The sequence below is a fragment of the Trachurus japonicus genome, chromosome 1 (assembly GCF_045865225.1).
Source record: "Trachurus japonicus isolate A0001 chromosome 1, Traja_1.0".
Lineage (NCBI taxonomy): Eukaryota > Metazoa > Chordata > Actinopteri > Carangiformes > Carangidae > Trachurus > Trachurus japonicus.
In genome coordinates, this window is record NC_140907.1 from 24087079 (window position 1) to 24099454 (window position 12376).

At 41.3% G+C, this 12376-nt stretch overlaps 1 protein-coding gene across 3 annotated transcripts in view; it reads right to left on the reverse strand.

Moving 5' to 3' along the window:
• Positions 1-12376, reverse strand: part of inpp4b (inositol polyphosphate-4-phosphatase type II B) — a 145755-nt gene that overhangs the window by 112583 nt on the left and 20796 nt on the right. For 2 of the 3 annotated variants that reach the window (XM_085781515.1, XM_085781507.1), the window contains exons 3-4: positions 12238-12353; positions 7156-7272 (exon numbers count right to left, since the gene is read on the reverse strand). In XM_085781515.1, the coding sequence (XP_085637641.1) occupies positions 7156-7272; positions 12238-12353 (233 nt within the window). Of the gene's footprint in view, positions 1-7155; positions 7273-9626; positions 9755-12237; positions 12354-12376 lie in introns of those variants that run through there. The other variant, XM_085781524.1, reaches the window with a different exon arrangement.

Consider the following 12376-nt stretch of genomic DNA (forward strand, 5'->3'; position numbering starts at 1 on the left):
GACATCAGACCAAATGGCTGATGACATGATAGGATCCAAATTTTAGAAGCAGGGCTTTAAAACTTAAAAAACTTTTACATTATTATGTAAAACGGTGCATCTCAAAGAAAGGGTGTTAGATTCCTGCCCAATTTTATCCCTAATATCGACAAAATGTGAAGTGGAACTGGTCTAATTTGATTAAAACAAAACAGCATGTAGTTTTAACATTGTGAACAGTGCAGTTCCCTCCTGGGAAATTGTGAATATTACATTTGAGCTGGTATGAAAAGTCAAGCAGGAGACCCACGGGGAAGAAAAAAATCCAACAAAACCTCATCCTTCCCATGCTTTGGGACTCCTCTCATACATTCAATCCAATTTTCTCGGTGTGTGGGTGCGTGTATGGCGAACAGGCAAGCAGTTTGAGATGGAACTTAGATCAGTTCTTTCTCCATCGTCCTCCGGATCAAAGATATCTTGCTCTATCCCCTCTGTGCAGATGGTGTCTGTGCGCGCACATGTGTTCATCAAGCTGCTTGTGTCGGCCAGAGGAAGAAATAGCCAATATAGTCGCCCAGTAAAAAACCCTTTTCCTTGTGTTTTATTTGATTGAATATATTTTATGGCGGCTTTATGGAAATGGCCGGACATGCTCCATTTTCCTGTATTACTCAGATGGGGTCTTCTGTTTGTCACACTACAATGCACATCACAGAAACCAATCAAAATTCCTCACCATGGTCAGTAATGGGAATGCAAACTGAAAACTGCATTACATGTTCATTCCAGACTGCAGAGAGCAAAGGCAGGATAAATGAGGCGGTGATTAGAGAGAAGAGCTCTTACAGAGGCAGCTGTCCTATTCCTTTACACCATGAGAACACTCAGTGACAGGTTTGCACCGACAACAAACCACAGGTCTGTCATTAGCCGTGTGTCTTCGAGCCTCCTCACAGAGGAAAGTGAGCGCAAATGTGATGCACTCAACACACACAAATAATCTTTGTTGCCACTTTCATACGCTTTTAACTCTTTATTTATCTTACCTCTCTCTGATGAGCCTTGCTCTGATTTCTGATCAACATTGAAGACTGGCCACGGAGATTTAATCTAAGAGCCTCAAATGTTTCATCTGACCACATATTCCAGTCCCCAATACAAGTAAAAGCTTGTTGAGTCTTTCCAAAGAAACTTGAAGCTGCAACTTGGTGCATCTCAATAAATTAGAATATTTATCTATCTATCTATCTATCTATCTATCTATCTATCTATCTATCTATCTATCTATCTATCTATCTATCTATCTATCTATCTATCTAAAAATGCTTTTTGATTTTTTGTAATATTCAAATTGTTTGAGATACTGGATTTTAGGTCTTCATTAAAGGTAAGCCATAATCAATACAAAATAAAATAAATAAAATCAAGTTTTGAAATGTTTCATTCTATTTTTGAATTGAACTGACATAAATAAATTTTTCTATGATATTCTAATTTATTGAGATGCACCTGTACTGCCAAAGAGCTTTCTACAGTAAGTATTGAAATATGGTTCTGAACACTTTTAAATTAAAGATTTCAGATTTTGATTTTAAAAATTATTGAGTAATTGTGCTCTGAAATCACGTGCACAAATGTAATTATCATATTTTCCTCCTCATGTATCATGACAGTCAGCTTTTCTCTCATCGCCTATTAAAACCATGTTCAGAGACAAGATGCATCAATTATGTTTTGAACCCTCTTTGTTGACATCATTATATTCAAAGAGTTGTCCGGGCCTATGATAAAATTACTTTAAAAGTGAGGTATAGTGCCTTTCAGCTACAGTGAATATTTCTTGATTCAGTGATCAGAATGTGAGCTGAAAGGGAATTTATTGCCCCTGGGAGCCATTCAAAGTGCAGCTGAAGGTAAGACATCAGTGACAAAAAAAAAGGCTAGCCTGTCATCCTTTGACAACTAGAGCTTGAGGGAGGAAGGGGGGTCACTAACACCTGAGAGATATCTTACCCGGTCGTACCCCTTCTCACACCTTCACTGCCTCACTTATCGTTCCCTGTGCCCTGTGCATGTACTCAAATATTCATGACCATGCAGCCAGTGTCATCTTAGAATATCTAAATGGGAAGCCCAAGGCAGAGGGAAATCATCCTACCATGAAATTCCCCGGTCCTCTACAAATGTTAAAGCAGTCGTCTATAAACCTCGCTCCATCAGCTTCCTCCCCCTCCGTGTTTCAATTTCATCCCCTCTTATTTCCACTCCAAAACTCTTAGGGCAATATACAGCATGGCATATCAGATAAAATGGCAAATTTGCAAAGTTTTTTATATATATTGATGTTTAGTGGTTGGTTATCATGTGTGCTGTCTGCTTTCCAGTGCAGAGAATCAGCTGGTAGGCTGGTAGGAGAGCATCTGCGACATATCCCTGAAAGGGATCTGAAAAACTTTTGACAGCTGATTTGTAAAATGCATGCAGACACACAAACACATCAAACCGTTCATGCTTGCCCTCTCTCACAAAAAAAGTAAAATTAAATGACTGAGCCTTGGCTGAGTGATTTCCGATCTGCCACTTAAGCGGCTGGGGGCTGACGCTTTGTGCCAGCTCATGTTCAGGGTCATGCCTGTGTCACTTAAAAAGTCTCTAATGAGACCCAGACAAGCACACTGTGCCTAGCGGAGCGCAGCCGAAGAATCTTAAAGCCAACCACAGCATGAGAGCGTTGGTTCCAGCTGAAAAAAAAGAGGGAACAACAATCTTCAAGAACTGCCTGCCCACTACATGAGGTCTGCTATGATAAAGGAAGAGGGGGTTTGTACAAATCTAAGACACAACTACGGGAAAAAAAAAAAAAAAAAATCCTGATAAAACCCCATGTCGAGGCTCAGTCCTCGGTGCAGGCGGCCTCGGTTCGAGTCCCGCGTCGGACGGCCCTTTCCTGCGTGTCATTCCCCCATTCTCTGCCTCCCCATTTCCTGTCTCTCTCTCAACTGCTCTATCAATTAAAGGCAATAAAAGCCCCCCCCCCCCCCCCCCCCCCAAAAAAAAGGTCAAAGTTGTGATGCATCTTTTCTTTTGAAGGAAATGCAGTTATTTAAGATGAATGAAGACTTTGAATGGACCTGTCCTGTAAGGCTGTTGGTTTGGCCTTTAAGCTCTAAAAGCCGAGCTTGAGAGAAATATTGCGTTGTTTATCAGCGATCTTCTCAACAGACTGACAGAGGCCACTGACAAATCTCACTCAAGAGAGGGACAGTGTGAGGGACAAGCATGCATATGACAACCAGGCATCTGTAAAATATTTTATATCCAGGCATCTAGCTCACCATGTGTTAACTTTTGCAAAAAACCTTTGATGGCACAGAGCAAAAATAGTCCCAGGAAAGAAGGTGGGAACTGAACAGGAGTAATCACAATATAAGCTGTGGTCAACACCTTGGAAATATGTAATTACACTCCAAGCTAATTTCAACTAGCCAATCAGGTTAAATTCTAAGAGGAAGATATATAAACAGTGGGATCCTAAGGTTTCACGCGAAGTTCCTGCTCAACCTTCAATGCAGCATTTTTTTTTTCTCCCCCAGATCTGTGCCTTGACAAAATCCTGTCTCTGAGCTCTGCAGGCAGTTCCTTCCTCCTCATGCCTTAGTCTTTGCTCTGATATGCATCGTCAGCAGTGAGACCTTATATAGACGGGTGTATGTCAATAAAAATCATGTTCACTCAGCTGAACCAGGCTAAATTTTCATGTATCAAAGCAAAAATGTGGATATTTATGTCAATGAGGTATTATAGTTTTTCCTTTTTTTAAATCATTTGCAAATATCTCCTCTTCATTATTGTTTTTTTGTTTGTTTTTCTGACAAACCCAAAACCTTCATACTAAGGTGACAGTCCTGCTAACGTTAATGCAATCGATAAAAATACAAATTAATGGTATTCTATCTGATCTAAAAGTTAATGGAAAGAGCTGTTATGCTTTTGTAGTGTAATAGTAACTATATGTAGTTTTACAGTGCTCATTTTCATAAGTATCTCACCAATTTTAAAGAATTAATAATCAATCTTAACATTTGAGTTTTTCATTTGATGAAACTGGGCACAGGCACAACAACAAACTTGGGGAACATACTCAGAACCAATTTTGCAGATTTAGAGAACAAAGGTATCCTGGCACAACATCACACAATCTGTGAGGAAGCTGGAGCAGGATGAATACATTACTAGCTGGACGAATTATCAGCAGGTGGAGTTTGTATTAGCTCCAAATCAGCTCACCCTCTTTTCTCTCTCTCTCTCTCTCTTTTTTTTAAACCAGGAAACAGGAGACCAACTTCTTCAAGGAAATAATCGTTTCCTGAGTGAGCAGAGCACCATGGCACAAATCCCACTTCTTAAAATATGACAGATCAACTATACAAACTGTACAAGGCCAGATGAAGTCCTGTGCACACAATGTATGCAAGGTTATTCTGAAGGACAGAATCTGTACAGGTATGTTACACCATCACCTGTAGGACAATACATCTATTACTTAGTTGTTGTTTTTAAAGAGCAACTATGCAAATCAGGTCGCTTTTCCGCTGTTTTGCTAACCTCCGCCTAGCCATGTGCATTTGTTTTTAACAAAGCCCCCGAAAAATCAATCCATGGAGCGGTGGTGGATAACGTTATATAACATATACGATGTTACGACGTGTGTATCTGTGTAGTCTTAACCGTCATAAACAAAAGATTACGAGTTACAGAGCGCATTTGTGTCGCGTGGTGCCGCAGAGACGAGAGCTGGGACACCGGGGTGGCGGCCAAGTACTTCACTGATGTTGCAAGGTTGGTTTTCAGCCGTGAGACGCCAGGTGAAGGCAGAGAGCCTCCATTCTCACTCACAACAAGTCACAAGTCATGTAGTTAACTATCTCAATTACTCCGGGGCTTTTTAATGAAGGTAAAATTGTAGTATAGCCACGAGAAAAATCCTGCTTACTTCCTTTTTAAATCAAATAAAAGCCTGTATTGAATAAATCCTAGCTCATATTTCACATCCTGTAGGAAAAGTAATCGTTAGCTCCCCATAATAATCCAACTGACACAAATGAAAATATTATTGAAATTATCCAGAGGAACCAGTATTTGGAGCTGCTTCAAGAAAAAATGTCCCAAGATGTTTGACAGAGCCAGAAGACACGCTGTGAGGATGCTTCCTCTAGTCCAACTGATTTCTCTGTATAAACAAGGAATATGTGCAGAGTGGCAGACCAGTGTGGTGTTTAAAAACAACACAGAACCACATCCACCTGCTTCAGTAAAACTTTGTGAGAGATGTAAAGATTACAGTAATGAACACAGATCGACCAGATCAGATCAGATTTGACCTGTGCAATACAACGACCATCAAGTAATCAAAATAACGTCCTTAAAACCACATTCAATTTGCACTTTGATGTGCACACATTTAAATATGTATAATATGAAAAATGGATATCAAGTGCACTGAACCGAAATTGCATTAAAAGGTTTTGGAGAGCATAGTATGGCTGTTGTGTTAGTGATGAGAAAATGTCTCTGCAGGTTGAAAAATACCAGAGTTTAGGCTAAAATTAGTAACAAATTGCATAACCCAACCCCTGCAACAAGACTTGTTAGATTCAAGTTACAAAACTGCTTAAAAGTCATAATAAAAATGCAAATGCAAAAAAACATATGCCAAAAGTTAGATGAAACTGCATCCACACAACTATTGGCTTTATACAAGCACAACATTAGAGATAGTTATACATTGGCAAATACTAACGGCTAGATACAGGGCTCAGCACTCATTTTCTTTTAGGCTACGGATATTTTTTACAGAAATAACATAAACCCATCTCTTTAAATACTTAATATGCATGAGTTTATTGCAGATGAAAACTGACTTAAATGGGAGAGATAAATGTAAAACATTAAGATGCACTTGATGCACCTAACAAAGGAAAACAACACATTGTTCTTCATGGATGTTTCCCTTTTCTAACAGCATTGAGTCTAGTAATTCATGGCTTTTGGAAATAGGTTTGAGGGTTTTGAGCATTTTATCTAATCTGCATCCAGAATCAGGTTTGTTGTGGAATTAACATTTTCAACAACTGAAATGACCTGTGATTTTCATTTTAACCGGTACAAATGACAATAAGCGTTGGTTAAACGAGAGACTGTGCTGTCATAATATTGTGAATATTATGACATATTATGTGCATATTGTGAATATGAATCTGCCTGCTTCTCTCAGACACAAAGTGCATGAGAATTTTAAGATATGCTAAACAGCCTAGACACAGTCAGCTTTAGTTTTAGCTTGTTATATTTAAACACACATTTTCACACATTTTGTTATGTTGCAGCTTTATGCTGGAATTAAAGACAAAAATTCAAATATCCAGAGGGAAAAAACTATTCTTACTGTCACATCTTGTTCCTTCCTGACAAGACAGTGGCTCTGATTTTCACTCACAATATGGGAGCAAAATGCTATCACTGTAGAGCCCTGTGATGGAGTCCTTGCTCATCTTAAAGCTCATGAATGCTTCATAATAAGTTATGACAAATTAACATCTTGGCACCCGGGGTTGATTGGGGTGCTTGATTAGGATCACATATAGATCCACATAGAAGAGTTTCCTACTAGTCTTCTTAAAAGTCTGAATCAGAGAAGGCCTGGTCCATTCAGGATTCAATGTCTGCCTCTCTTTTCTCATTCTTACTGATGTACCGGCTGGTTTTCCCAGGGGATCAATGCCAAAGGACGGGCTGCCATGCTCAGATACTCATCGAAGGCTACACACCCTTTTCCTTCAAAACTCAAGGCAAAGGTCTTGGTCTGAGACCGACTCAAATGAATAATTACTGCCACAGTGCCATAATTCACCGCCTGCTATAATTCAGCACACAACTCTTTGCACTTCCGAATCTGTAGGATAAATTTAAATATAATGAGATTCAGTAGCAGATTTCTCACAGCTTTTCATGTTCATTCCCTGTAAAGTTTAAAGCACAGTGCTGCACAACCAACACTTGAAAGATGACTGTTTCCCCCAACTGACTTTGAACACATTCTCATCATTACCGTTGTCTCACTCGCTGGATTTTTAAACATGCAAGCACACACACACACAGTAACTATTTACTCACTGATTCCTGGCTTTTGTCCTTTGCATCGTACACAGTTAGCTTGACTAGTGTCTCTGGGCTAGCAGGATGCTCCGGAGGGAAGGTCACCCCCGTCAGAAATAGCGGGTCTTTATTCGCCTGTCAGAAAGAGGGAGAACACAGAGAAAGGTTAAGATACTGCATGTGTGTTTGTGTGTGAGTGTGTGCACAGTACTTTTTTTCTCATACACACTGATACTGCAACACACATGTTCATGAAGAAAAAAAAAAAACAGGAAGCCAAAGGGAGAAAAGGAAAGGAGGGGGCTTAGGTGGGTAAAGGAGCCAACAGCTGGGCTCAGTCTGTCTTTCTCCTCCTCCCGGCATTTCTCCCCACTCCTCTCGCCTCTCCTGGGCACAGAGAGGGAGAAGATAGAGCTCTCCCTGGTGGGTCTACCTGCAGCTCTGGCATAACTACAGTCTCCCAGCTGAGACTGCAGGCCAGGAGCAACAAATGTTGACAGGTAAACTGGCACAGCAGCAATGTGGCAATGGGATTAAACCAGCTATATAGTAGCAAGTGATGGGTTTTCAAACACACCAAAGGGCTGCATAACATTAACTAATATTCACTCAAAAACTCTCTGTAATCACAATACCCAGTCATCACCTTTAACTTAGATGCCTTTTGAGCTTGCGGGTTAGATTTGCCGTGGGGAGCTGCAGAGACTTCTGTGTCATAACACTGTAAAATGTTCATCCTAACAATGGTATATTTAAATCCCTTTCTAAGACCTCTGCAGCGCCTGCAAAGCGAGGAACTCTTTGTCATTTGTTCAGTTTTACATGGTTGGATGAATTGTCTTCAAAAGAGGGAAAGTGAGAGACAGCATTGCAAAGTAAGGCAGGTTCAAATTCAGTATCTACTCTATCTAATTCCCTTTGCTTCAATTGTTGGCTCATTTCTTGTCGTATCTATCACATCACCTGGAGTTTTGTCAAGATTTGCAGCTAGACTTGTCGAACAGCAATTAAACACTCACCATTCTTTTAATAAAACTGTAATGTGAAGAAATATGACTTTTATCGTTACAGCAGTTGAGAGGGTTTTCCTGGGAACACTTGAGAATTGTTTAGCCATTTGTTGTTTGTCTATTTCAAACCAATTCAAAGCGCTTTGTGTTTACACTGGGGGCTTCCTGTTCCTCTGCACCACTCTGATGGGCGTCTCTCAAACACAGCCCCTCTGGGACTGTGCAGGGTACAGACTGGGGAGTGGTAATGAGACTGGCACAGACAGACTGGCAGACATGTATGAATGTATGGCCACACCCTTGAGTTTAAAATAATTAAGCTCAGGCTGGTGAGTATGGGCTTAAATCACTATCATGCTAAGTTTTTTTTTCCTGTTTATATATGCCAAATGCAGGTGAAATCAAGTAAAACACTCAACATGCTGAGTAAAGTACTGTGTTTTAACTCGACTCTTTACATCAATCATTCGTTTGTTAGTATAATTTTCTTGTAATTATTTTATTGGACATCAGAATATGAATTCTCTAAACATTCAAAAAGGTCTAACTGTGTGCTCAGGCCTTACACATTAAAAAGAGTACAGCAATATGCACTGGCTGCCAGGCCACATGAAATTAGTGCTGATGAAAAGAGTTAAGGCTCCAACAATACAATATTTGAAAAGACATTTTGACCTCCGGTGAGATCTTTATGAGGTAAAACTGTTTAAAAATGAATGCCACCCGTTATTATTCCTTTAAATAAATGCATGGTTCCAATTTTGATTACAAACCCTTAAGCTAGGCAGCCTGCACAATGTTTGATAATTGCCTCAAAAGTCTGAACCCTGTGTTACATCTACAGGCACAAGTGCCAAACAAACGCCTAATCAGCTTACCTGCAGCTCAGGTAAGATGGAGAAATAAACAAGTCCAGGCAATTGGCTACAATAAGGGATGTTGCAGCAGTGAGAGACCAAGCATGACGCTAAACAGCAGTGCACTTATACATAAAAAAAGACAGAAATATGTGTTCAACTGCACACAGACACACACAGAGAAGCAGACCCACCTCCTCACCGCACCACAGAAATCTTCCATGCGCTGACAGAGGGGAAATAAAACAAGTCTATTGCTTCTTGTTTCAGCCCTTCAAGACATGCTAATACCCCGTCTCTTGATGCCCAGAGCCATTCTTCCACCCAGCCATGAAGCTTTGTGGTCTGTGTACACTAATATATTAAACACACAGACCTATTCACACACAGTGGGTACACACACAGTGGGACCAAAGCACTGCTTTGCGCTCAGTGAAATCTGGGTATACAGTACATCAGTGGTGTACACTGACAAAACAGACAGGCAGAGCCATTATACTCAAGAATGTGCAGGTACACACACACACACACACACACACACACACACACACACACACACACACACACAGCCCCCCTTACGGCTCCCTCACTGGCACACTGAATAGGCCTCATTCAGACTTACCAGCATGCTTGGCAGCCTCAGCTGTGGCTGAATCTTCTTAGTGCTACTGATGGGCTGAGATGAGCTGAAGTGGTAAGCCTGTCTCCATTTACACAGAGAAGTAAGCCAGCCTGTCATACAAGTGGTCAGCGTATGCTATGGGAGACAGCTGGCCCTCCCCTCTCTTGTCTTTTTTGTCTGTTTGGGTTGCAAACCTCCACGGACCGGCCAATTTAGGCCATTTGAGGGTGTGTGTGTGTGTTTGAGTGTGATTCGGTTTGGAGGGGTAGGGGGGTTAGAGGGTGGTGTTATGGCTTCAGCTTCCCTGCACTGGAGGTTTTTCTCCCTCCCTTGACCACTCATAATTAAACACGCACACACACACACACACACACACACACACACACACACACGCGCACTAGACTAGACGTTTTGGACTTGCTCCAGGCAGGGGGTTCTACGCTTCACTAGCATGACATCAAAGGCTGTTTTATCCTCTGGCTTTGTGTGACGTCAAATCCCCTCGAGTACCACCACTCCTGGAATCATTGACCATGTTTTAGGAATGGGATTTTTCCCCACACAGATGTATTAGGGTTTGGGGGAAGAAAAAAAAAAGCCACTCTTTCCATCCCAGTTTCTTGTCTCTTGTGTCATGCTACACACACTGAGAAAGCATGTACTGTACATGTGCAAAACAAAGCACCTCCTTCACATTTTTTTCAGGTACTAAACAACATTTTTTTTGTCAGGAGATTAAAATATAATTTGTCAAAGTTGTTTCATATTGCGCTTAAGATTTTCTACTTAAGTTGTCACTGGTTCTTTCTGTTTTACGAAGACACAGTACCTTCATTGAGACACATACTTTCTGTCTGGAGATAAAAGGGTTTTGCCTAATCTGGAAATATGGCACTGTGTCCCAGTTCCACAGTACACAGAGTATTAACACCACTCAGTATGAAACATGTTGTAATGTATTTGGGCAATTTGTGTATGAGAAACACTGAAAACATTAGCCGGTATAGGTAATCGGTTTCAGCTTCAGAACTGTAACATCCGGATCTGACATGATTAAATGCCGTCCACTTCGTCCTACCTTCCTCATGTCTGATGATTCATGGGTAAGACTAGTGAGGGCTATGTAGCAGCTGACATGTTCCATCATTTATCTTCTAAATTAAACCTTTATAGCATACACCACGGATTCCTGATAAGACACCTATCACATGAGTAGGACTAATACTCCAGTGTTCATGCAGCCAACACTCCAATCAGGGTCCAGTAAATCTGGCGGCAGCTGTTATGAGCAGGCATCCTGGGAATGTGACAAACAAGAGAAACACAAGTGGCAGTTGGGCTTTCTTCAAATTCATATTAGACTCACTGTGAGACTGCCCGGCACACAATAAAGCACCAACACACATACAGTACACAGGTCCTCCCCTAGCCATAAAGGTTAATGAACCTCTGCTGCTCATGTTGAATGACTGTGTATTAGAGGGGGAAACCCAGCTGGTTACCACTGTCCTGACCATGACCTCTTTACAGCACACAAACGCTTCATTCAAACAGAATTTCAAAGTGACATTGGATTTTCACAAAGCTGTGCTGTTTTTGAGTCAAAATGATAAATATTAATGACCGTTAGTATTTAAGTCGCTGTTCACTGCTTAACAGACTGGGACACACAAGAGTAGTGATGTTCACTGTTACAACACTATGCAGACTAATAAAATGAATATATGGCAGAAAAAACTCCAGACTGTCTTAGGCACATCTTATAAGGTTGCAAACCTCTCTTTTAAAACACTAGTAAAATCACACAGAATGTGCACATACCCTGTTTTTGTGAAGTCGAAAGCAGTCCATATCCTCAGATCCTGCTTCATATCCTGAACATTACAGGCATGAAATCAAAACTCCAGCGGCACTCAGTGTCTACAGAGCTGGCTGAGCCAGCATACAGTATCCTACCACATCCTGTGTTTCCACTCACACACACACAGACACACAGTCAGTGCTGTTCCCCTGACAGGACTAAAGGGAAAAGAAGTTGAAATGCAGTCTTTGAAAGGAACGGTTATGCTAATTCAGCTTTACTGGATTCGAAGGAAAATAAAAGTGTCTCTTCTTTATGTGCAAGAAATCTTGCCCTCATCCAGTATGTGGGAGGTGCAAGAGGGTGTGTGCATGCACACGAGTGGGTGTTCCACTGTGGGACAGGGAGCAGTTGTTGCCGCCCAAAAAAACACTTGTGTGCCCGTTGCCTTAACAACAGCACTATCTCACTGAGGGTAATAAAGGAACAGAAGTACTCTTACTTAAAGGAACCCATATACAATTATAACCCACAACACACATACTAAGAGATGATACTGGCTGAGAGCCACACACAAACTATCATAGATGTCTCAACTCAACTGTCACAGGAAATGGAGAGTCAACGCTCATTGTCTGTTCCAGTTGAGTGAGGAAAAAAAGGTTGAGGGGAAAAGAGGAGCAGAAAGAGATGGAGGGAACGCCAAGACCCAGTGACCCAGAGACACAGCAAAACAACAAACATCAAAGGTCAGAGGGAGCCGGTCAGAGAGTGGTGAGTGTGTGTGCATGTTTGTGTGAGTTGCCTTACCTCCACTATCTCCGTGCAGGCCTGAGTGACGAGGTGCTGCTTGTGGGGATCTATGACAGCCACCTGGACCAAAGCATTGGGCTTCCTGTCTCTTCCTGAGGCCAGATCATTACAAGCTTTTAGAGAGTGGGAGAGACAG